The 25,996-nt window shown below is 59.1% G+C and overlaps 1 protein-coding gene across 7 annotated transcripts; it reads right to left on the bottom strand.

Moving 5' to 3' along the window:
* Positions 1–2,678: 2,678 nt before the first annotated feature.
* D2HGDH (D-2-hydroxyglutarate dehydrogenase) lies at positions 2,679–25,996 on the bottom strand. Of its 7 annotated transcripts, none has more exons than XM_081260856.1 (10): positions 25,914–25,996; positions 24,592–24,962; positions 22,172–22,229; positions 21,512–21,651; positions 20,711–20,904; positions 19,625–19,793; positions 17,443–17,586; positions 16,408–16,550; positions 14,007–14,172; positions 2,679–3,560 (listed from the first exon to the last, which is right to left on the bottom strand). In XM_081260856.1, the coding sequence occupies exons 2-10, from the start codon at positions 24,929–24,931 to the stop codon at positions 3,301–3,303; spliced, it is 1,614 nt and encodes a 537-aa protein (XP_081116982.1). In that variant the 5' UTR covers positions 24,932–24,962; positions 25,914–25,996; the 3' UTR covers positions 2,679–3,300. The 7 variants fall into 7 exon arrangements, with proteins under 7 accessions (XP_081116982.1, XP_081116983.1, XP_081116979.1 ...); XM_081260857.1 differs by having other exon boundaries at positions 24,592–24,940; positions 25,914–25,979; XM_081260853.1 differs by lacking the exon at positions 25,914–25,996 and adding an exon at positions 25,504–25,718 and having other exon boundaries at positions 24,592–24,940.

The raw sequence follows: 25,996 nt of genomic DNA, 5'->3' as shown, positions 1-25,996 counted from the left end.
GACTAGTCAAGAGCCAGGAAGGCCAACTTCAGACCTGCCCCAGGCACCTGGCAACATCCAGGGTGCGTCCTGGCATACCCAGGACTCTCACCCACCACCCCACAAAGCACCCTTCTAGAAACTTCACTTTGACTCACTCTCTCCACAGGGTACTGAGCCCAAAGGCTGGGGCTGAGACAGGGCACCCATGTGCAGAGACCAGATCCCTGATGTTTTAGGAGCCGACCTAGGACCCTCCATCAGGGCCCAGGAAGGAGCAGCAGAGGGTGTGATGGGCACCCACACTATGGCCCCAGGAAAAGTGACAAGTGGGGACTGTTCTGGGTGGCCCTACCAGAAACCTCCTCACCCAGTGCTGGGTGTGTGCTGGGTGTCTGGGGGCCCTCCAGGGCAGCCCCCCAAACACCAGAGCAACACCAGCTTAGATTCCCCGACTGGCTTCAATTCCCGTGAGCCACCTGGAGGGAGGCATGGCCACCAGGAGGATGATGTTAGGGACAGCCACTCCTGTAGGCCTAGACAAGAGCAGGGATTTCCTGGGGTCACACATGCCCTGGACAGCAGAGCAGCCCAGCAGCTGGGGCAGGACAGCCACCACCAGCAGGTATGCTGGCCCCATGAGCACAGCCCAGCTCCAGGCCTACTGCTGTCAGACACCGAGGCCAGAGCACATGGCCCCTGCCACTGGCAGCAGGTGCAGCCCACTCCCCAGCTACCTCTAGGGTTCCCCCACCTGCATACCCCACACACTTCTCCAGGGCTGAGACCACTGGGCCACGCTCTGGCTGGGGCATCCTCCTTCCCAGAACCACAGGCCCTGCCAGGCTACCCAGCGGGTGCAGGTAAAATCATAGAGCCTAATCCAAACACAAAGCATCCCTCTGCCTACCGACTCAAGACTTCCCTTCTGAGCCACACAGGGGCCAGACCTCCTCCCCCCAAGCCCCCCCCCCCCCCGCAGGCTGCCTGCCTGGCCCTCTAGAAGTGTGTGTGGCAGAGCCTCTGGCCTGAGTCTCCAATGGGGAGGGCACACCTCTGTCTCTGATGATGCCTGACCAGGGACAGGACACTGTCCTGTAGCTGCCAGGGGGGTGGAGGCTCCGGGTGCCCTCCATGGGACATCTGGGTCATTTCTTTTACTCCGCATCAGCCAGCAGATTCCAAGAGGTGTCATCTCCCTGAAGTGACAGGTCTTTCACCTTTCCCTGCTACTTCTAACCGGTTTTTCTGGATGTGTGAAAACTGACGGCCTCTGACATGGATGAGTGACTACTCAGTACCAACATGAGTGGGCAGCTGGGTTTCCTGTCCACATGGCTCTGCCTTCAGGATGCACAGCTATTTACACACAGAAGAGCCGGGGCATCTAAGCAGCATCCCTCCCCTGATGCATGAGCACCAGCAAGCCACCATGTGGCCAGCACAGCAGGGGAAACAGCCAGGCCCCTGGGCTACTGTGAGCCCCACGGGTGCTGCCAAGCAGTCAGCAGGGACAGGGCAGGGCTGGCACGGGCAGGAAGCACCTGGCACATGCTCACTCTGGGCCCCACAGTCACTGCTCAGAGCAGCCTCAGGACCTTCCTCCTCCAACACTCCAAGGCCCACACTCCACCCACATCCAGAGGCCCCAAGGAGGTTGGCTTCCAACACCCATCCCTCACCTTGGCAGGCACCAGTGTCCTCCCGAGGGCAGAAGGTATCCAGACAGACTGTGACGCCACAACCCTGTGCTGAGCCCAGGTCTCTGGGAGGGCCTCTGAGCCCTGGCTTCAGCCAGACACACAGCCTCTGCTGACAACAGAGGTCAGCATGCAGACCAGGGCCGGGTTAGTGAGCCCCACCTGGCAGGTGACAGACCCCAGGTCTGAGGACAGTGGGACCCTGACTGGGCCAGCTGGTTGTGAGATATCCACACGAATAGGCAGAAAGACCTGGAGGTGCCCTGGGGGCAGGGCGGGGTGGATGGGGCTCCCAGGATCGGTGGTATTGGCGACCCATTCTGGCCTACACCTGCCCAAACTCCTGTTCAGCAAGAGCCACAAGACCTGGGGCAGAGCCTATATCTATCCTGAGGGCCAGAGGCTGAGTGGGGGGCTGTCAATGAGCTCAAAGGGCAGATGCCAGGGCTTCATTCAGGGCATGTCCCATGCAGCATGCCCCAGGGATGTCTACGCAGACCCAGCCAGGAGGGTAGGACATGGCCAGTCACAGAAGACTGAGCTGGCAAGTTGGGGCCCCTAGAGCTCAAGGAGCCACCCAGGTATCCTGACATGCCACCTGCTGGCCTGCAAAAGGGCTCGAAGGGCTGGAAACTGACCCCTGACTCGTGTGCTGGACCCAAGACCAGAGAGGACACCCACCTCTTCCACAACATGGACTGTCAACAGCCAGAAGACCCTGGCCAGCAGGAGGCCTCTGAGGGGCAGCAGGGTGTGTCCTCCTCAGAGCAGCTTCCCCCAGTGCCTAGACCCCCTCAGGGCAGGGGAGGGGCTCTCAGATCCAGCTCACTTGGGCCCATTGTGAGGGCCACACAGGACCCCAGGGGCTCAGCTCCCACAGGAGTGGACAGTAGGGCTCAGTGGATGGCCACTCTTGATGGCTGGCAGGCAGAGGCAGGCCCTGGGTCCCACTGGCACCTGACATCCAGGTGGTGCACTCCATACAACAGGAGAAGGATGTGATTATTTCACTTTTCACTGGAGATTCACAACAAACAGAAGAAGATAGTATGTGTCCAACCTCCCACACTGCCCAGGGAACACAGGTCAGCCAGCTGCAGAGCCAGGACCGCAGGAGCCTCCTCGAGTGCGCACCTCTGTGCCAGGCCCCGCAGCCCCAACACTGCCTGAGAAGCAGAGCCAGGTGAGGCATCTCCAGCCTGAGGCCTTCTAGAAAAGAATGACCTCGTCACCAGTCCCAGGCCTGCTCAACCCCATGGCCAGGTCCACCCAGCACCCAGCACTCCAGGTCATCATGGTAATGTGGTTCCCCGGGGCTCGTCAGCCCTGCCCACGGCCTCTATGGGCACACTCCACAAGGGCTAGAGCAGGCCAGCTGGAGCCAGGGGGACTGGCCATGGAACAGGACACCCGCCCACACACCTGGCCTGTTTATGACAAGCTGGCAGCAGGCAAAAGGATCAGCAGACCCTGGCAGCTCCATCTGCTCTGCTCACTCCACAGAGCAGCGAGCGGAGAGGAGAGGCCTGCCCGGGAGTCCGGCACCCTTAACCCAGAGTTGGTTCCTAATCTCTCCAGCAGGGGGTGGTCTTTCCTGGCTGCACACTACAGTGGGGCCCCGTCAGGCCTGGGTGGGCAGCATCTTGTAGGGGTTCAGTATGCCCTTGGGGTCCAGCAGGGCCTTGAGATGCTGCATGAGCTGCACAGCATGAGGCGGCTTGCTGTAACCAAGGGCGTCCCTCTTCCTGAAGCCCAGGCCGTGCTCAGCACTGATACTGCCCCGCTGCCCTGCCGTCCAGGCATACACGTAGGGCTCCAGGGTGTCCAGCAGTGTTGTGCTGAAGGCATCCACTGTCACGTTCAGGTGCAGGTTACCATCCCCTGAGGACAAGGATATGCAGTCAGCCTGGACAGGGGACCCCAGACACTGCCCAAAGAGCCCTCCCCCAGAGGGCTTCTGCATCCTCCCCAAGTAGTACCCCTCCTGCCAGTGACTGCCCAGGAGAGTGGCTCTGTCACAGTTCTGGGTGACAAAGTGGCCACTGTGCCCTGGGCTTCAGGGCTCTCATGTCCACGCATTCATCTCCCAAATGATCCTTGCACCCATGTGGCCACCCCTGAGGAGACCACTGTGGCTTCCATTTCCAGACAAGAGTGTCTACGAGTCCCAGCCAGTGCCGCCATGCAGATCCCGAGGGCCTGACCACAGTGATGGGGGCAAGAAGCTCCACCTGGCCATCCCCAGCAGGGCCTCCTCTGAGGGCACCCAGCCAGGGCCAGTTCCTCTGCAGGTCCTCCCCTGCTCAGCGAGCCCCCTCCGCTGCCTGGCCCTGGGCCCACATGCTAGGACCCAGGACCCTGAACTAAGTAAGGCCCACAAGCCTCCCCTCTGGGGCTGCACAAGAAGATCGGAGGCAAGGTCACCCCTTGTCAATGGCAGAAGTCACAGAGGCCAGGGTCACCACAGCAGATGGAGAGGATGCAGAAGGCCTGGCAAGAATAGTCACATGAAAAGACGGCATGACATGGGGGACATGAAGCCTCAGTAGAGCTACCCAGCAAACTGAGATTCAGCCAGAATAGCACACCCAGACTTGCTGTAGGGAGACGGCACGCAGGACCGGAGGACAGTCGGAGAAGTGCAGGAAGGACCTGTAGACTCTGGTGTGAAGAAAAGGCAGGAGGAACTGTAGACTAGGGTGTGGACAGAGGGCAGGAGGGACTAGGAGGACCTGTAGACTAGGGTGAGGACAGAGGGCAGGAGGGACTAGGAGGAACTGTAGACTAGGGTGAGGGCAGAGGGCAGGAGGGACTAGGAGGACCTGTAGACTAGGGTGAGGACAGAGGGCAGGAGGGACTAGGAGGACCTGTAGACTAGGGTGAGGACAGAGGGCAGGAGGGACTAGGAGGACCTGTAGACTAGGGTGAGGAAAGAGGGCAGGAGGGACTAGGAGGACCTGTAGACTAGGGTGAGGACAGAGGACAGGAGGGACTAGGAGGACCTGTAGACTAGGGTGAGGGCAGAGGACAGGAGGGACTAGGAGGACCTGTAGACTAGGGTGAGTACAGAGGGCAGGAGGGACTAGGAGGACCTGTAGACTAGGGTGTGGACAGAGGGCAGGAGGGACTAGGAGGACCTGTAGACTAGGGTGAGGACAGAGGGCAGGAGGGACTAGGAGGACCTGTAGACTAGGGTGTGGGCAGAGGGCAGGAGGGACTAGGAGGACCTATAGACTAGGGTGTGGGCATTGGGAACAAGGACTCACAAGCACATCCACAGGAGCCTTGTGGCCCTATAGACCCTGAGCTGAGCTGGAGGAGATGGAGGGGCTCCCGACCTGGCCCCCACACCTGCTGCAGCACTTCACCAGCCCCCAACCACTGATGAAATCTGACAACTCTGAAATACGGCTTCCAATCATGGCACAGCGTCAGGCGGTGCCAAAACCAAACCACATCCTTGCTCTCCTTGCTCTAAAAGCCACTGAAGCAGACACCCAGATGACCAGGGCAGTGCCTGGGCACACTCATTTCCCTCCCAAAAGCCCAGTCAAGGCTGAGCAGCAGACGGGCCCCTGTTACTGACACAGCAGGAAGATCAAAGCTGCTCCCACACATGAGTCAGGGTCTGAGGGAACACAGGCTGAAGGTAGGAGACCTGGAGGGCAGGGATCCAGAGCAGTGGGGACAATGCACAAAGACCAAACTGACCACCTCCTCACACTGTGCAGGTCCAAAAATCCTTGAAGAATGAAGACAGGTCAAGGGAAGAACAACAGAGACTGAACCACAGAAAGGCAGCATGGAGTGAGACACAGGAGGGACCAGGGTGAACCCATAGAGGAGGAAGGGGGTGAGACACAGGAGGACCAGGGTGATCCCATAGAGGAGGAAGGGGGTGAGACACAGGAGGGACCAGGGTGATCCCATAGAGGAGGAAGGGGTGAGACACAGGAGGAACCAGGGTGATCCCATAGAGGAGGAAGGGGGTGAGACACAGGAGGGACCAGCGTGATCCCATAGAGGAGGAAGGGGGTGAGACACAGGAGGGACCAGGGTGATCTCATAGAGGAGGAAGGGGTGAGACACAGGAGGGACCAGGGTGATCCCATAGAGGAGGAAGGGGTGAGACACAGGAGGGACCAGGGTGATCTCATAGAGGAGGAAGGGGGTGAGACACAGGAGGGACCAGGGTGATCTCATAGAGGAGGAAGGGGGTGAGACACAGGAGGGACCAGGGTGATCTCATAGAGGAGGAAGGGGGTGAGACACAGGAGGGACCAGGGGTGATCTCATAGAGGAGGAAGGGGTGAGACACAGGTGGGACCAGGGTGATCCCATAGAGGAGGAAGGGGTGAGACACAGGAGGGACCAGGGTGATCCCATAGAGGAGGAAGGGGTGAGACACAGGAGGGACCAGGGTGATCTCATAGGGGAGGAAGGGGGTGAGACAGAGGAGGGACCAGGGTGATCCCATAGAGGAGGAAGGGGGTGAGACACAGGAGGGACCAGGGTGATCTCATAGAGGAGGAAGGGGGTGAGACACAGGAGGGACCAGGGTGATCCCATATAGGAGGAAGGGGTGAGACACAGGTGGGACCAGGGTGATCCCATAGAGGAGGAAGGGGTGAGGCACAGGAGGGACCAGGGTGATCTCATAGAGTAGGAAGGGGTGAGACACAGGAGGGACCAGGGTGATCTCATAGAGGAGGAAGGGGTGAGACACAGGAGGGACCAGGGTGATCCCATATAGGAGGAAGGGGGTGAGACACAGGAGGGACCAGGGTGATCTCATAGAGGAGGAAGGGGTGAGACACAGGAGGGACCAGGGTGATCTCATAGAGGAGGAAGGGGTGAGACACAGGAGGGACCAGGGTGATCCCATAGAGGAGGAAGGGGGTGAGACACAGGAGGGACCAGGGGTGATCTCATAGAGGAGGAAGGGGTGAGACACAGGAGGGACCAGGGTGATCTCATAGAGGAGGAAGGGGTGAGACACAGGAGGGACCAGGGTGATCCCATAGAGGAGGAAGGGGGTGAGACACAGGAGGGACCAGGGGTGATCTCATAGAGGAGGAAGGGGTGAGACACAGGAGGGACCAGGGTGATCTCATAGAGGAGGAAGGGGTGAGACACAGGAGGGACCAGGGTGATCCCATAGAGGAGGAAGGGGGTGAGACACAGGAGGGACCAGGGGTGATCTCATAGAGGAGGAAGGGGTGAGACACAGGAGGGACCAGGGGTGATCTCATAGAGGAGGAAGGGGTGAGGTACAGGGAGAGACCAGGGTGATCTCATAGAGGAGGAAGGGGGTGAGACACAGGAGGGACCAGGGTGATCCCATAGAGGAGGAAGGAGTGAGACACAGGAGGGACCAGGGTGATCCCATAGAGGAGGAAGGAGTGAGACACAGGAGGGACAGGGTGATCTCATAGAGGAGGAAGGGGGTGAGACACAGGTGGGACCAGGGTGATCCCATAGAGGAGAAAGGGGTGAGACACAGGAGGGACCAGGGGTGATCCCATAGAGGAGGAAGGGGGTGAGACACAGGAGGGACCAGGGTGATCTCATAGAGGAGGAAGGGGTGAGACACAGGAGGGACCAGGGTGATCCCATAGAGGAGGAAGGGGTGAGACACAGGAGGGACCAGGGTGATCTCATAGAGGAGGAAGGGGGTGAGACACAGGAGGGACCAGGGTGATCTCATAGAGGAGGAAGGGGGTGAGACACAGGAGGGACCAGGGTGATCTCATAGAGGAGGAAGGGGGTGAGACACAGGAGGGACCAGGGGTGATCTCATAGAGGAGGAAGGGGTGAGACACAGGTGGGACCAGGGTGATCCCATAGAGGAGGAAGGGGTGAGACACAGGAGGGACCAGGGTGATCCCATAGAGGAGGAAGGGGTGAGACACAGGAGGGACCAGGGTGATCTCATAGAGGAGGAAGGGGGTGAGACAGAGGAGGGACCAGGGTGATCCCATAGAGGAGGAAGGGGGTGAGACACAGGAGGGACCAGGGTGATCTCATAGAGGAGGAAGGGGGTGAGACACAGGAGGGACCAGGGTGATCCCATATAGGAGGAAGGGGTGAGACACAGGTGGGACCAGGGTGATCCCATAGAGGAGGAAGGGGTGAGGAACAGGAGGGACCAGGGTGATCTCATAGAGAAGGAAGGGGTGAGACACAGGAGGGACCAGGGTGATCTCATAGAGGAGGAAGGGGTGAGACACAGGAGGGACCAGGGTGATCCCATATAGGAGGAAGGGGGTGAGACACAGGAGGGACCAGGGTGATCTCATAGAGGAGGAAGGGGTGAGACACAGGAGGGACCAGGGTGATCTCATAGAGGAGGAAGGGGTGAGACACAGGAGGGACCAGGGTGATCCCATAGAGGAGGAAGGGGGTGAGACACAGGAGGGACCAGGGGTGATCTCATAGAGGAGGAAGGGGTGAGACACAGGAGGGACCAGGGTGATCTCATAGAGGAGGAAGGGGTGAGACACAGGAGGGACCAGGGTGATCCCATAGAGGAGGAAGGGGGTGAGACACAGGAGGGACCAGGGGTGATCTCATAGAGGAGGAAGGGGTGAGACACAGGAGGGACCAGGGTGATCTCATAGAGGAGGAAGGGGTGAGACACAGGAGGGACCAGGGTGATCCCATAGAGGAGGAAGGGGGTGAGACACAGGAGGGACCAGGGGTGATCTCATAGAGGAGGAAGGGGGTGAGACACAGGAGGGACCAGGGTGATCTCATAGAGGAGGAAGGGGTGAGACACAGGAGGGACCAGGGTGATCTCATAGAGGAGGAAGGGGTGAGACACAGGAGGGACCAGGGTGATCCCATAGAGGAGGAAGGGGGTGAGACACAGGAGGGACCAGGGGTGATCTCATAGAGGAGGAAGGGGTGAGACACAGGAGGGACCAGGGTGATCCCATATAGGAGGAAGGGGGTGAGACACAGGAGGGACCAGGGTGATCTCATAGAGGAGGAAGGGGTGAGACACAGGAGGGACCAGGGTGATCTCATAGAGGAGGAAGGGGTGAGACACAGGAGGGACCAGGGTGATCCCATAGAGGAGGAAGGGGGTGAGACACAGGAGGGACCAGGGGTGATCTCATAGAGGAGGAAGGGGTGAGACACAGGAGGGACCAGGGTGATCTCATAGAGGAGGAAGGGGTGAGACACAGGAGGGACCAGGGTGATCCCATAGAGGAGGAAGGGGGTGAGACACAGGAGGGACCAGGGGTGATCTCATAGAGGAGGAAGGGGTGAGACACAGGAGGGACCAGGGTGATCTCATAGAGGAGGAAGGGGTGAGACACAGGAGGGACCAGGGTGATCCCATAGAGGAGGAAGGGGGTGAGACACAGGAGGGACCAGGGGTGATCTCATAGAGGAGGAAGGGGTGAGACACAGGAGGGACCAGGGGTGATCTCATAGAGGAGGAAGGGGTGAGGTACAGGGAGAGACCAGGGTGATCTCATAGAGGAGGAAGGGGGTGAGACACAGGAGGGACCAGGGTGATCCCATAGAGGAGGAAGGAGTGAGACACAGGAGGGACCAGGGTGATCCCATAGAGGAGGAAGGAGTGAGACACAGGAGGGACAGGGTGATCTCATAGAGGAGGAAGGGGGTGAGACACAGGTGGGACCAGGGTGATCCCATAGAGGAGGAAGGGGGTGAGACACAGGAGGGACCAGGGATGATCTCATAGAGGAGGAAGGGGTGAGACACAGGAGGGACCAGGGTGATCTCATAGAGGAGGAAGGGGTGAGACACAGGAGGGACCAGGGTGATCCCATAGAGGAGGAAGGAGTGAGACACAGGAGGGACCAGGGTGATCCCATAGAGGAGGAAGGAGTGAGACACAGGAGGGACAGGGTGATCTCATAGAGGAGGAAGGGGGTGAGACACAGGTGGGACCAGGGTGATCCCATAGAGGAGGAAGGGGGTGAGACACAGGAGGGACAGGGTGATCTCATAGAGGAGGAAGGGGGTGAGACACAGGTGGGACCAGGGTGATCCCATAGAGGAGGAAGGGGGTGAGACACAGGAGGGACCAGGGTGATCTCATAGAGAAGGAAGGGGGTGAGACACAGGAGGGACCAGGGTGATCTCATAGAGGAGGAAGGGGTGAGACACAGGAGGGACCAGGGTGATCCCATAGAGGAGGAAGGAGTGAGACACAGGAGGGACCAGGGTGATCCCATAGAGGAGGAAGGGGGTGAGATACAGGAGGGACCAGGGGTGATCTCATAGAGGAGGAAGGGGGTGAGACACAGGAGGAACCAGGGTGATCTCATAGAGGAGGAAGGGGGTGAGACACAGGAGGGACCAGTGTGATCCCATAGAGGAGGAAGGGGGTGAGACACAGGAGGGACCAGGGTGATCCCATAGAGGAGGAAGGGGGTGAGACACAGGAGGGACCAGGGTGATCCCATAGAGGAGGAAGGGGGTGAGACACAGGAGGGATCAGGGGTGATCCCATAGAGGAGGAAGGGGGTGAGACACAGGAGGGACCAGGGTGATCCCATAGAGGAGGAAGGGGTGAGACACAGGAGGGACCAGGGTGATCCCATAGAGGAGGAAGGGGTGAGGTACAGGGAGAGACCAGGGTGATCCCATAGAGGAGGAAGGGGGTGAGACACAGGAGGGACCAGTGTGATCCCATAGAGGAGGAAGGGGGTGAGACACAGGAGGGACCAGGGTGATCCCATAGAGGAGGAAGGGGGTGAGACACAGGAGGGATCAGGGGTGATCCCATAGAGGAGGAAGGGGGTGAGACACAGGAGGGACCAGGGTGATCCCATAGAGGAGGAAGGGGGTGAGACACAGGAGGGACCAGGGTGATCCCATAGAGGAGGAAGGGGGTGAGACACAGGAGGGACCAGGGTGATCCCATAGAGGAGGAAGGGGTGAGACACAGGAGGGACCAGGGTGATCCCATAGAGGAGGAAGGGGTGAGACACAGGAGGGACCAGGGTGATCCCATAGAGGAGGAAGGGGTGAGACACAGGAGGGACCAGGGTGATCCCATAGAGGAGGAAGGAGTGAGACACAGGAGGGACAGGGTGATCCCATAGAGGAGGAAGGGGTGAGACACAGGAGGGGACCAGGGTGATCTCATAGAGGAGAAAGGGGTGAGACACAGGAGGGACCAGGGTGATCCCATAGAGGAGGAAGGGGGTGAGACACAGGAGGGACCAGGGTGATCCCATAGAGGAGGAAGGGGGTGAGACACAGGAGGGACCAGGGTGATCCCATAGAGGAGGAAGGGGTGAGACAAAGGAGGGACCAGGGTGATCCCATAGAGGAGGAAGGGGGTGAGACACAGGAGGGACCAGGGTGATCCCATAGAGGAGGAAGGGGGTGAGACACAGGAGGGACCAGGGTGATCCCATAGAGGAGGAAGGAGTGAGACACAGGAGGGACCAGGGTGATCCCATAGAGGAGGAAGGGGGTGAGATACAGGAGGGACCAGGGGTGATCTCATAGAGGAGGAAGGGGGTGAGACACAGGAGGAACCAGGGTGATCTCATAGAGGAGGAAGGGGGTGAGACACAGGAGGGACCAGTGTGATCCCATAGAGGAGGAAGGGGGTGAGACACAGGAGGGACCAGGGTGATCCATAGAGGAGGAAGGGGGTGAGACACAGGAGGGACCAGGGTGATCCCATAGAGGAGGAAGGGGGTGAGACACAGGAGGGATCAGGGGTGATCCCATAGAGGAGGAAGGGGGTGAGACACAGGAGGGACCAGGGTGATCCCATAGAGGAGGAAGGGGTGAGACACAGGAGGGACCAACAGGAGGGAGGGGGAGGAAGGGGGTGAGACACAGGAGTAGAGGAGGAAGGGGGTGAGACACAGGAGGGACCAGGGTGATCCCATAGAGGAGGAAGGGGGTGAGACACAGGAGGGACCAGGGTGAACCAGAGGGAGAGACCATGGGTGAACCAGAGGGAGGGACCGGGGGGTAAGACACAGGTAAGGACCGGGAGAGAACCACAGGTAGGGACCAGGGGTGTCCCAGATGGAGACTGTCAGCTGGGATGCCCACACTCATCCACCATCCAAGTCCTCCGCCCAGGTCAGGCCATATGCAGCCCCCAGCAGTAAAATGAAGAACTAGATGGAAAAGATGCACCAGAGGGTCCCGAGCTAGAGGAAGAGAACGAGGGGCACAGAGGGCCCAGGAGGGCAAGAGGAGCCCACACCCGATCCCCAGCACACCACCTCAGCCCTGGGACAGCAGCTGGCCACTGGATGGACAACATCTTCAATCAAAGTCTCTGGCAGATTCCACGCCCAAGGAGAAGGACTGGGGGCTGCAGTGGCAGATGCTGCGGGGAGGGGGCCGAGGGCACAAAAGGCCCCACTCACAGGTCCAGGCAACAGTGTCAGCCCCCCTCCTCAGAGCCTGCTTCCTGATGCAGAGAGGTGGGCGGGTACCGTGGGGGGGGGGGGCAGAGACCCCACCCGTCTCTGAAGATATGGAAATCTGCAGGGTCTGAGCAAGCTGACCCACCCGCTGCAGAGGGCACATCCTTCCAAGTGCTCATTAAACAGTCCCCAAGGCTGCCCCCACCTGCCTCGGCACGACCCAGCCAGTTCCTGGCTACAGGCAAGCGACAGCAAGTCAGGGTTTTTTGGTGCTGGGGATAGAACCCAGGGATGCTCTCCCACTAAGCCACATCCATGGTCCTTTTAATTTTTTATTTTGAGAAAGGGTCTTGCTGAGCTTCCCAGGCTGGTCTTAAATCTGGGGTTACAAGTGTGAGCTGGGGCACTGGCTTGATAGCCTTTAAAATAGCGAAAAACCACCTGACGTCTGGAAAGACAGAAGCACGTTTCTGCATAACGTGGGGCAAAGCAAACCTGAGAATGGAGACAGCAGGCATCTGGCCCGGAGGGTGGCCAGAGTCGGCTCCAAACACCAGCCAGCCCCAGCCCACCCAGCCCCGCTGCAGGGAAGCCGTCAGACAGCGAGGCCAGGCCAAGTCTGTGCAGCTCGGAGAGGAAGGGACAGAGGACCGTCACCCACGCTCCCCGCATGGGGCAGAGGCGGAAGAAGAGGGAAGGGCAGCCAGCAGGTGGGCTCCTGTCACCGCAGCCCAGGAGGCCGGTGGCACTTGTGCAGGGCCACACAGGTCCCAGAGCAGTGTCGTCACTGGGCACTTCTGGGATGACGCTATTCCTGACCGAGAAATTAACAGAAATGCTGGACACGACCCAACTGTGGGGGTCCTACTCGGGAATTCTAGACCCACGGAAGGAACAGGGCCACGACCCGTGAGCAGGCCTAGAAAAGGACCTGGTGAAGCTCAAGCGAAAGAGGAAAGAACACGACAGAGGGTTGGCAGAAAGGAGGGCCACGGGAAGTCAGCGTCCTCGGCCAGGAAGGGACAGCTAGCCTAGCAGCACCCAAAGGCCCAGTGACCAACACCCAGGAATCGAGAGGGTCCTGAGCAGTTCTCGGAACAGGGAACCGGAATTCTATCAGACGTGGACAAGTTTCTCAGGGAGAAGTTCACCAAAACCGATTCCCAAAGAAAGTTCAACCAACGTTAAAATTGATCCATCAGCAAAAATAACAGCCCTCAGATAAAAGCAAAAACCAGAGCCCCAGGCCACACGTCATCACTAGCAGACCCACCTGAGGCCAGGTCGGGAGTGCCTGGGCTCTGAACATAGGCTATCCTGAGTCTAGGTATCTGCCACCTGCCAAATCCCAAACTTGGCCCCTAGGGCTGGGCGACTGGAGGGTTACTTGATGTCTCTGCGCTCCTTTACCATGGACGAGAACCATGGCGCCACCCCTCAGAGCTGTGCAGTGTGCACTGGGCCCTCACCCCTCTCCATAGGCAGCACCAGCACCTCACCTTTGAGACCCCGAGGAAGGCAGGAGCCAGCAGAAGCAGATCCCACTACCCTGCCTCCCTGGAAACTGGCTTCTAGCACCAGGCACTGAAAGCTGTAGGAGTCCAGAGAATGGGCTATTTCCTGCTCCCAAAGCCCACCAAAGCTGGCATTGAGCAACTCGTCATGCTGCAAGGGTCAGGTGGACTAGAGGAGCCCTACGGGACCCCAGCCTGGGCCCTAAGTAGGTCTGTGTCCTCCTCCCTGCATCCAGCAGAGCCCAGAGTCTCAGCAGGCTGGGCCATGCACTCCACCATTACCAGTGCACACAGCCTTCTTTTCCAGAATGGCCAAGAGGAATGACCACTTGGGGCCTCCTCACTGGGCCTCTCCAGCATCATGAAGCCCAATACAAGGCACTCAGCTGCAGAGATGGCCACAGCTATCCGCATGGTTCACAGCCACTCACCCAGGTGGCCATAGCCCACCACATGCCTGGCTTGTGAGCCAAGGCGGGCACGCAGGTCAGTCACCAGGTCGTAGAGTCGCTCCACGGGGAGGGACACGTCATACTTGTACACATAGCCATCCCGGCTCAGTGCCTCCGTTATCCTCTCCCGCAGGGCCCACAGCGCCTAGGGCGAGAGAAGGAGCTGTCAAGACATGGCCCCGCTGGGCCCCTGTGCCCAGCACAGTTAGCAAGTCCCACATTCCCGGAGGTACATGGCCCAGGACCAGCCACAGGCTCATCCACAGCAGGACTAAGCACCGCGGGACCCTAGGCCTCGAGATGCCCAGGGTCCTTCCAGAAGGGGAGAGTAGCAGGCACAGCTCCCAGGGACAAGCAGCTGGGCAGGGCTGCTGCATGAGGCCAGGGACGCTGGAATCCAAGTGGGGGCAGGGATGGGGCATGAAGGGGTAGGCAGTGTGATAGAGGGACCCAGCTTCAGGTCCTGGGCTGCTGGAGGGACCTGTGGGTGGGGTAGGGATGGGAGGGGTGGAGCACTGGCGGCTGGAACAGAGAAGCTGAGGTGGAGCGGGCAGAGCACTCCAGGGTGGGCATGGGCCGGGGCTGAGGGAGGGGTGCCAGGGAGAGGGCACTGGCCGGGGCTGGGGGAGCGCCCTGGGTTGGGCATGGGCCAGGGGCTGGGGGGCAGCACAGGGTGGGCATGGGCCGGGGCGCCTCCAGCCCCAGGGTGGGGATGGGCCAGAGCTGGGGGGTACCCCGGGGTGGGCATGGGCGGGGGCTGTGGGGTTGCCCATCCACAAATATCCCTCAATTCCCAAGAGGCTCTTGTACCCACACCCAGAAGCCCAGTCACCTGGTGGCCTTCTTGGTTTTCTCCTGCTATGGGAAATCTGGAGCCCCAAGGCCAGCAGGCCCTGAACCACCCCCAGACCCTGACCCCTATTTGTGCTGGCAGGAGAGACCCACAACTTCAGGGCACATATCAAGTGAAGTCTCAGAAAGATCAGAACTTTCAATGCTGAAAAGCCAACAGTTGCACCAAACACCCACCCTGAGTCCCACCTCAGCTCTTGACCCACTCCTCTGGCCCCACCTCCGCAAGTCCAGCCCTCAGGAGGATCCTTATGGACACTATGGCCCTCAGGCTCCTTCACCAGGACACCCTCTGCTCATCCCAGCAGCTACGACATCTGCTCTCCCTGTCTGCCACCCCTACCCCTCTGCTCCAGGCCCTCCACCCCTGGAACATTCTAGAACACGCAGGAACTAGAACTAGCTGCTCCGGCATCACCAGCCTGGCTCGGGCATCAACCTAGTCTGGACCAGGATGAGGAGGGCTGAGGGCCAGCGTCCAAGGAAACTGGTGGGCCGGTCGTGCAGGCCTGTGGGTGCCTCCAGGATGAGTGCAGGCCCATCTGCTGCCCTCCCTAGAGAGGCCCTCTGCTGGCTCATGCTACCTCAGGCCTGCAGCCTGCAGCCCCTGATCCTCCTCTCTCAGAGCCTGGAAGGCAGGTGCTGTGGGCAGGCCCCAGTAAGGGGCACGTGAAGTGGAGCTCATGACCAGAGGGAAAGGAGAGCTCTGGCCACAGCATCTGCCCAGCCAACCAGGGGTCACAGGGGCACGCAGAGACCCCTGGCGGGGGCAGATGGACTCACAGTCCTGGGCCAGCAGGCGGCCAGCCAGCACCCTGCTCAGAACTCCGGCCTCCCTCTTCCCCCAGGGCAGGATCACCACCTGAGGGGAGGGGTCATGGAGCTGAAGCCAGCAAGGGCAGAGGCCATGGAAGAGCAGGCTCACCCCAGGGGCTCACGGCTAAAGGCAGCCTGTGGGTGCCCTGCAGAGCTTTAGGAGACACAGTAGCTGGCTGCAGAGAGTCTTCATAAGGAGCTCTTCTCACTTGGCCAAAGCCCCATCCCACAGTAGGAGACCCTGACCTGGCCCCAGAGCCCTGATGCACCTTCTGTCCCCTGCTGGCCACTCACCACAGACAAGGAATCCCCATGGCCAGGGTCCTAGGGACGGCCCCATGGCTCCCACTGGGCCCTCCTCTTTCTCCTTCCTCTGCCCTCCAGGGTGAAGGTTTCTGGCAAGAGCAGAACCTCTTCCTCTGGACACTCCTTCCCAGGACCCACGGCTCTTCCTGCCTGTCCAGAGGAAGGCAGTCCACCCAGAGCTGCCACTGACCCACTGGCAACGGCACCACCAGCTCCTGGTGCTGGCCACACAGTACTGCTCGCCCTGCAGCCGAGGAGTGGGGATTTAAACAGTGATGAAATGACCTAGACACCAAGAGGCTCTTCTACCCACACCCAGAAGCCCAGTCACATCTCGGCACCACCCCTCATCTGCTGAGAGGCTGTTTCCAGGCCCTGGACAGAGACAGCAGGAGGGCATCAGCACCTGGGCTTTGCTCTCGTCTGTGGCCACAGTGCCGTCAGTCACCAGGCCTGAGCCCAGCACCTGCTCCAGAAAGCAGCCCAGCTTCTCGGCGTCATGCCCTGTGCTGGAGCCAGAGGTCTCGACCAGGAGGTAGAAGGCACTCTCTGGAAGGAAGCAGGAGACACAGAATGAGCATGGCCCAGGCCATCGCTGTCAGTCAGGGCCACTGCAGGCCAAGGCCCAGCCTCCCAGGTACAGCAGCTCTCTGGACAGGCCGAGGTCCCGAGGTTCCAGGCCACAGCCAGAAGCTCCCCGCTCAGCCGCCGTGCTGCAGGAGGACTCACGCTCTCAGCACAGCCCTCCGACTCCCAACCCCAGCACCCCACGGAAGGCTGTTGCAGTGAACACCCATGAGGGCCTCAACCCTTGGCCACTGCACAGAGGAATGTGCACTCCCTCACAAGGGCCTGCTGTGTGGGCTTTCAGAAGGTTCAGCTAGGTAGGAGTGGTGGCCATGCCTGTCATCCCAGCAGCTTGGGGGGCTGAGGCAGGAGGGTTGTGAGTTCAAAGCCATCCTCAGCAACTTAGTGACACCCTGTCTCAAAATAAAAAATAAAAAGGGCTGAGGGTGTTGCTCAATGGTTAAGCACCCCTGCTTCAATCCAGGGTACAAAAAAAGAAAAACCAAAAGGTTCCATTTTGCATTATTTATGGAGAAAAATTTCAAGTTTGGAGTTGACTTGTCAAGGCTACTGTGGATTTTGCTCTGCATTTATTGAAATTAATAAATGAGAATTTACTGAGTAACATCTCTCCCTTAAAACTACATTAATATTTCTTCCAGAATGACACCACAAGTTCATGCTACTACAGAGAGAACACCAGTGTGAAGGACAGTTGGCTCACACAGGACGTACCACAGCCACATTGCACTCTGTCCAGAGCCCCTTCCCTGCTCAGGGACCCTCTGTTCATCCACAGCCTGTGAGCTCTTCAACATATCCCATGGCACAAGAGGAACAGGGTAGGTGCTACCTAGCTACACAGGGCCAGTACCTTGCACTGGGCTGGCCAGGTGGAGATGCTGCTGGACCAGCTGCATGCACTCGGCATCCATGAACTCGAACGCAGACAGGATCTCCCCCAGCATCCCCCTGCAGGTGCTGAAGGTCTGCAGAACCTCTGCAAAGCCAGGGCAGCCTGCAAGGGTCACAGTGCATCAGAGGCATGCAGTGACAGTATGGAGAGCCACCCCACAGTCCGGCCAGGTCTCCCTTCAAGTAGCAATGCCATGAACCGGCAAGATTTGACTCCAGGAAACACCTGGCAAGCTGGCCAGCATGGACATCTCAAGGTCACTACCAGTGTCCAGATCTGGACAGAAAATGCCTTAGAACCACCATGCAGCATTCAGGACAGTGGTGGAATCAGAGGGACTTGTCCTGAAGAGCCACAAGCAATGCCAAACAGGGACATCTGGAAACAGCTGTTTCTTAACATGACCATCCACTCCCAGGAACTCACCCAAGACATGGTTACTGGACATTTGAGACCTTGCCAGTGCTGAGGTGGGGGAACCACCATCAGCTGGCCACCAAGTGTGGAGGCAGAAAGGAAGCAAGTGGACAGGAGGGAGGTAAGACCCTATGGAGGAGAGCATGTGCCCAGGCCTCAGGAATGACCCATGCCACCTGGAAGAAGCAAGGGCCAGTCCTCTCAGCAAAGGCTACTCCACCCCTGGCTTCTAGGGACCCCACAAGCAGTCCTTTCTGGGAGCTGCGCACATGAGGATGCAGAGTACCACAAACAAGAACCAGAAGAAACCAGACACTAAAAACAGTCCCCACACACTCAGAGAGAGAGTGAACTGTCCAATCATGAAACATGGCTAAAAAAAAAGAAGTTCTCTGTGCTCAAAGACAGAAGCACAGAAGTTGAACACACCTGAGATGTACAGGAAACTATGGAATGCAACAGCACACGTTTGCAGAAGTGATAAGACTTCTAGAATAAAAACTATAATAATCACATCTGACGCTCAGCAGGGGCCAGAGGCCATCTGGAAAGTCTGACATCACTTTAAAGGCAGCAGAAGGCGGCATCAGTGAGCTGGATCAAGCACAGGAGACAAGCAGACACAGATGGCAGGCAGGTCAAGACATGAGGACAGGCTGCGAGGTTCCCTGCTATGCCCACCTCCTCCCCCAAAGGAGAGGACCACACCGGCCGCCCTTCAGGCGATATGGCCACAAATTTCCAAAGCCACAGGCCTGAGAGGTTCAACAACTGCAGAGGTGAAGAGATATGCACAACACAGCAAAGACCTCAGAAGACTAAAGGAAAAGAGAAGGTGGCCCAGGTAAGAACATCAGAGAGAAGGTCCTCCCTCCCAACACAACGGAGCCAGCAGCTGGTGACACTGTCAGTAGATGGAGGATGCAAGGGCCAGGCTGCCGCTGGACACCTGTGAGTCTCAGGAGCAAGGGAGTGCAGGCAGTTCAGATGCACCCAATGCACAGGGCAGCCCTCAGGAAGTGCCAGGACAGACCTGCAGGACGAGACCCAGGTGGAATGCCTAATGCAGCAGCGAGGGAGCAAGACAGTGCCCACGAGGTCATGGAGACCACCAGGGCGGATTCAGAAAAATGTGGCAGAATCAGACACCGGACAAGAGCCTCTCTGAGGAGAGGCAAATGGGCCTCTGCGGGAGTCCTAAACGCCCAGCAGGCCACCTGGTAGGGGAGCACATCCGCAGTGCTCTCCAGAGGACTGTGGCCCAGCAGGCAACAAAGCCATGCCAGGTAGCTGCCGACCCAGATGGAGGCAGGGACAGGCATGGTGTGACAGGAGTGGGGCCTGGCTTGAGGCCCGGGGCCTCTGGGGGACACTTTAGGTGTGCTGCTGGTGCACAGAATGGGAAGAAGATGGTTTCTTCCCCTCACAAGAGGTTACCAACTTTCCCACGGCTAAGAGAGGAAGTCATCCCCCAAGAACCTCACCCCACATGCCACTTCAGCCCCAGCACACTGGGGTACAGGAGCCCAGCACCTCCATTCCGTCACCAGAGGCAGAGCAAGGCTTCCAGTGCAGAGCCTGCTCTGCGGACAGGAAGGCTGGACCCAGACCCTGGCGCTCCTTTGTCCCCGTCCTTGCACTAACAACATGGCCAAGGGATCCAGCCCGAGCAGCATGGGCCGGAACTGCCCCCCCAGCTTGACAAGCAGGGCGAGATGCCTACCAAGAAAAGCCACATTCACAGCCTTGGGCCTGGGCGGGCACAAGATGGACACAGCGGTGATGACCCCCAGGGTGCCCTCCGACCCAATGAACAGCTGCTTCAGGTCATAGCCTGTGTTGTCCTTCCTCAGGGAGGTCAGGCAATCCAGGACAGTGCCATCAGCCAGCACCTAGGGAGGAGAGAGAAGCCAGTCTTCACACACTGACCATCTCCCAACAAGTGACTTGCTGGTCTGCAGCTCCATCCTCCTCCCCCTTCTCTGGCCATTACACAAGGAGAGCCAATCTTCTCTCAGGGCACCCAGAAAAGGTAGCCACTCCTGAGCCCAACTGCCCCAGCCTCAGCAGTTAAAGAGCAAAATGGGCCTAGGTGAGACAAGGATGGACCCCTCAAGCCCTGTGAGGAAAGAGTTCTTCCCAGCTGGAGCCAGGGCCCAGCCTCCCATCACCACACAGCGGAGACGCTGACTGCCCGGCTGCAGTGGTCGCCTGAAACAGGACAGGAGGCACAACTGTGGGGACAGGGACCTGGGGACCCAAGGGCCCTGTACGGAGAGCTGCCTGAATCCTGCTGGCTGTGCCAGAAGACAGAGTCTCACGGATGCAGTGCCAGAGCTCAGGAGCTAACATGCATCAAATACTACACAGCCCCAGAACACACAGCCAGGAGCCAGTGTCAACCTGGGAGACAGAGCAGAGAGCCTGCCCTCCAGAAGCCACAGGGCACCAGAGGACAGGGCAGGGTCCCTGTGGCTCGGCTGGCTGGCCTTGGCTGACCATTCTTCACACTCTGACTCCTGGGAGATTGGCCCAGGCAGCGACCCAGGGCTAGTCAGGTAGACTAGGAAGCGGTAACATGGTGTCATGCAGGAAGCCAGAGTGGGGGCCCCTCAGCTCCACGGTGGTGGCAACCTGCAGGTCCCCAAGGGGCCTGAGCCAAGGGCTGTGAAGATGGGCTCTCTGATATGCAATGTGGCTGCCAGCTTCAGGTGGCCTTGTGCACCAGCACCTCTGCCAAGGCCTGAGAAGAGCCCAGAGGAAGCCAGGACACCTGGGGTGGGGTCCCACACTGCTGGCCCCAGCTCACCACTTCCAGGCCCAGCACAGTCCCACGCAGGGAGCCGTATCGCAGAAACCGCAGGCCACCCGCATTGGTAGCCACATTGCCCCCAATGTGGCAGCTGCCCTTGGCTCCCAAGTCCAGCGGCATGACGAAGTCCCGCTCCTGCACATACCGGCTCAGTCCCTCCAGCACACACCCTGCCTGGCAGGTCAGGATTCCTGCAGAGAGCAAGCAGGGCCACCCTGGGCTCCGGCTCCCAGGCCAGCAAGAGTTCCACTGCTGGGCTACCCCACAGCTGGCCACTCACAGCCAGGCAGAGCAAGAGACCTCTGGCCCGCCTCTCCCAGACTCCAAGGCCCCTCTGTGACTGCAGAAATGCTGGAGAACTCCCCCTGCCGCCCACCCTCTCTCTCTCTCTCACACACACACACACACTCAGGGCTGAGAAAACTGTCACAGAGCAGCAGTCCTCAACTGAGGTGACTCTGCCCCAGGACCAATAACATCTGGACTGGTGGTGGGAGGAAGCCTGCCTCTTGAGACCCTAGTCACAGGTGTGGCCAGCACAGAGATGACCCTGACCAATGCCCCAGAGCAGACCCCAGGTCCTGTCACTCCTCTAACCACACCTCACCACCCTCCAGAAAGGCCATCATGCCCAGAAAGTGCCAGGGTCCAAAGGGACCAGAGTGACAAGCTCACAGCATACCAGGCATCCAAGCTACCCCATGGCAGACCCACCCAGAGGGCCCAGGTGGTGGCACACACACACAAAGGCCTGCCTGCCGAAGCACACTCCCCACCACCGAGGGCCACGTGGCTTACCAGACACACTGTTGAAGCTGGTGACCTGGTTCATGAGGGCAGTGGACAGGATGATTTCATCAAAGACAGGGACGCTGCCCCCCACCAAACCTGTGTTCCCACCCTGTGGGTTCACGGCCAGGTTCCTCTCGTGGCAGTACCTGGGAAAGCACAGGAGGGGCATTGGGCCAGCATCTCTGCTTCCAGTCCTGCCCGCAAGGGACAGGCTACATGCAAGTATGCCCCCAAAGCTGATCCTCAAGGCCCTCCCTCCACCTGCTGGCCACCCTCCTCCCAGCATGCTGTAGGCAACAACCCAGGCAGAGGGATCCTGACTGGCCATGTGCCTGCAGGGAAAGACAGTCCTAGGCGCCTGGCCAGCCCCACACTTGCAGGTCTGCAGCCACCCTCAGCCCGCCACTCCAGCCCTGCATCCCATGTGCTGTCTACTCCTCCACAACCAGGCCTACTTGGCAAAGCCTGAAGCCAGGGCTCCCAGGGGTAGGAAGCAGAGGAACGGGTGCTTCTACCCCCAGGGCAATCTGTCCATGCACATCAAGTCAACCTGAGGGGCAGGAGCATGGGGCCAGTTCAAACTGCAACATGAAAGTCCCCAAGTGACCCTGCCTGACACATGTGACAGCACCCATGCAACCAGGGGAACACCAGCCCATCTGTTACCTGAGGATGCGGGACACCTCCTCTGACGTCCGGGGTCGCAGCAGCACCTTGCTACAGCCTGTGACAGAGGTGGGTAGCCAGCACAAAGGACAGCCACTCCCAGGCACCCAGCACATCCCAAAGGGCGTTCCCCACAGGCACTCACTGGTCCTCGTGGCCCAGGCCCCAGTACACAGGTGCCAGAGCAAGTTGTTCAAAGGTCCCGGGGGACACACAGGGGCAGGGGCAGGGCCAGTGTGCTGTGGCGTGAGTGCTGGCAGGGGGCTCCCCATGCCCCGCTGCTCTGACAGCAGTGAAGGCCATCTGAACCCACAAGGGGCTTCTCCAGTGCACGGTCCTTGGAGACCTTGGAGACTGCAGCCTGCTGCTCCTGGGACTCTCACCTGCCGGCATTAGATGCGCCAAGTGTCCCACCTGCGGTCACTGTGACGGCTGGCAGTCCCTGCCCTTCTAACCACTCACCCTCCTCTTCCACCTGGCCCTGCTCCCTCCCAGGACTCCTGGGTCCGGCTGCCTGCTCTCACAGGGCAGCTCCTGGGTTCTTCTCCCATTGCTTGGGCTTAATTCTTCCTGCCTGTGACTCTCTGTTGCCCAGAGACAGTGGAAGGAGCCCTTCTAAGCTCCAGAGTGGCATTCCCGAGCACTGCCACCCAGCATGGCTGGGCTTTCACCTATCCTTTGGACCTCTCTGGGGTCTCTCAGGTGGCAGAGGCCCTGGGAGAAGCCGGGGCCAAGCTCTGGAAACAGGCTCCTGCTTACTTCTGGACTCTTGTCAAGCACACCTGCTGCTGGGTGGGCTGCCATCCCGCACCGGGCTCTGTGCCACCAGAGCTCCTGCAGGTGCACTCAGAACACTCTGCCTGGCAAAGCCTGGTCTGGGTGGGCAAGAAAACCCCAAAGAATCTGCATCAGGGTCCAGGTGTCCTTCCAGACGTGCATGAATAGAGGCCCCCCAACCCCAGGTACAGCTTCATCCACACTCTTGGAAGCCCTGGGAACAGCCCCTCGCCCACCAGGACAGCAGGGTGTTGTTACTGGCCCCGGGTGTTGGCAGGGTACAGAGCCCAAGGCTGGAGCAGCTGGTGTGGGGTTTGCAACCTCCACCATGCAGCACCCCTGAGGTGGCACGCACCCTTGTGCAGAGGACACTTCGGCTGCCTAGGGCTCCCAGCAGGGGTACAACATGGCTGAGCCTCCAGGCACCCGCCTCCTCAGTGGGCAGGGTATGGCAGGGGAACCCTGAGTGCCCACCGAGGGCACTCCTGCATGGGAAAGTGGCTCATGACTTCAGTGTGTGCTGCCACCCCTGAGGGCACAGCCCCTGTACCACCTGAGCCTCCAAGACCTTGGCACCATACTTCAGCATGATGTGGTCTGGAACTTCTCTCGGGTTCTCACAGTCTGGGAAGATCTGCCCCATAAGAGCACAAGCTGGCAGGAGCAGGGCTAGCCTGAGAACCTGAGTTTCTGGGTTAAATGTGTCGTTTTGTTTTCAACTGTTGTCCATTGCTTTTCTGCTACCTCTCTTCACTACTGCAGCAATATCTCGTTGGCTTTTTAAATCATGTCAACAGGCCAGGTGTGGTGGCCATAACTGTCATCCCAGTGCCTTTGGAGGCTGAAGCAGGAGGATTGCAAATTCAAGGCCAGCCTGGGCAACTTAGCAAGACCCAGTCTCAAAATGAAAATCTAAAAAGGACTCAGGATAGCTCAGTGGTAAAGTGTCCCTGGATTTAATCCCCAGTACCAAAATAAATAAGTAAATAACAAACCAGTGTGAGCATGCAAGCTATGCATTGTCTCTGAACCACTTCACTGTGATCAAGAGGGTCGGGACCTCATGCACGAGGGACAGGTGTGGGAGGAGTAAGCAGGCAGTGGCCAGGCCAGCAGCCCTGCCTCTTACTCTGCTGGGCTCCCTGGACCCCAAGAGACATGTCCACGTCCCCAGGAACCTACATGAGTACCCTTCTATGGAAAGGCTCTTGAAAGAAGCACTAAGAACCGAGATGAGGTCAGCCTATGTCAGGTGGGCCCTGAACCCAGCACAAGGGTCTCACTCAGATGCAGGAAACACAGACACAGAGGGGCCATGGGAAGCTGAAACAGGCTGCAGTGCTGCTGCAGAGAGCTAGGAGCTGGAGAGGCAGGAAGGCCCCAGAGACTCAGCACCCCTTCTGACCAGGCTTCTGGTCTGTGGCACTGAGACCTCTGTGTGGTCTTGGATCACAGCAGTCCCCAGAGGAGAAGACAGGTGCTTGTCAGACCAGCCAGGGCCCGTGCCAGCTCTCGACCTGCAGAGGTCACACACCCACAAGAGAACTTCAGCGGCACCACAGTTGGGCTCTTCTCCAGAGGCAGGAAAGGCACTGACAGTGACCGACACTTCCTGGCTGCCTTGCCCCAGGGTCCTGACTCACCTCGGGCTGTCCTCAGCCAGTCCACATTAGACACCTCCAGTACTTCTGGGTCTGTGACAACTCTGCCGGGGACAATGCACTCAAAAGCTGCCAGGTCCTCCTCAGACACCACAGAGAATGGCAGCCGCCGCACAGGGTAGCGCTCCTGGGTCAGCATCACCTCAGGGGGGCAGGAGGACACTTTGGAGAACATTCTGCAAGCCAGGGGGCCAGACGCTCCCCCCGGGCACCCTGGCCCCCTCTTGGGCCGCACCAAGGCTCTGAGAGTACACGTTGTCCTCCACCACCCTGGAGAGGCCCAGAGATGCACAGACCATCTTGGCACACGACACAGCACCATGGCTTCTGCCTGAAAAACAAGGGATTGGGGGCTGGGGTGGCAGAGCACTTGCCTAGCATGAGCACTGGGTTTGATCTCAAGCACCATGTTAAAAAAAAAAAAAAAAACTATTTAAATAAACAAAAGTATTGTGTCCATCCACAACTAAAAATATAAAACATCAAATAAATCTTAAAAATTAAAACAAAGGACTGGACCTGCAATTTGGGAACACTGGAGCAGTGGAGAGTCCCTCCCAGCCACAGTGGCATGACAAGCCCTACAGCCCCCGGCACATCCTCTCTGGAGAACTCAGGTGAACCTGTCAGGGGGCAGAACCAGCCTGGAGGGGTCGCAGGGAACATGGCACTGGGAGGATGCTGCCCTGGGCCCCAGCGTGGCCACCCTGCAAAATTCACTGGTGGGAATTCACTGCATGTACACCTGCAGCAGGCACCTTCTCTAGGTGTTATACTTTAACCTCCATGTTTTTGGAACCAGGGATTGAACTCCAGGCCCTCGACCACTGCCCACATCCCCAGCCTATTCTGTATTTTAGAGACAGGGTCTCACCGAGTTGCTTAGCACCTCACCTTGGCTGAAACTGGCTTTGAACTCACCATCCTCCTGACTCAGCCTCTGGAGCCACTGGGATTACCGGCGTGCACCACTGACCCTGGCCCCTTAACCTCCTCCCAGGCCCTTTCCCCTCAGAGCAAAGCCAGAATTTGGGTACTAGGGGGGAAGGGTAGTACCGCACTGTGCACCACCATCAGCTCACAGGCGCTTTTCCACGTTTTACCAGTTTAAAAACGCTTTCATAATTACCAAAAAAGTGCAGTGGCGCCCACCCGCAATCCCAGCTGCTAGGACCCCCTCCCCAGGATGCCTCGGAACCCAGGAACACCCCAGGATCTCCCCGACCGTGACCCCTCCCACTATCACACAGCCGCCCCACACCTTCGCGCTGGAAAGCCCCGGCGCTTCCCGCCAGGGCTCGCACCTGCGGCCGCTCAGAGCCTAGCGACCCGGAAGAGCCCGCAGGCCCCGCCCCCGGACTCCCAGCGGCCTCGGCCTGGACGGTGC

Source organism: Spermophilus citellus (genome assembly GCF_964194105.1).
Source record: "Spermophilus citellus genome assembly, chromosome: 11".
NCBI classification, from domain to species: domain Eukaryota; kingdom Metazoa; phylum Chordata; class Mammalia; order Rodentia; family Sciuridae; genus Spermophilus; species Spermophilus citellus.
The sequence above is the reverse complement of the archived record's forward strand: the minus strand, read 5'-3'. Positions and strand labels throughout refer to the sequence as shown.

Excerpts from the sequence above, each read along its gene's own strand:
- D2HGDH (XM_081260853.1), bottom strand. The coding sequence starts at position 25,533 with ATGGTGAGTTCAAAGCCAGTTTCAGCCAAG. Across the intron at positions 20,905-21,511 it reads CAGCTTCAACAGTGTGTCTG|GAATCCTGACCTGCCAGGCA; the intron begins GTAAGCCACGTG and ends TGCTCTCTGCAG. Across the intron at positions 19,794-20,710 it reads CTGTGCTGGGCCTGGAAGTG|GTGCTGGCTGATGGCACTGT; the intron begins GTGAGCTGGGGC and ends TCTCCTCCCTAG.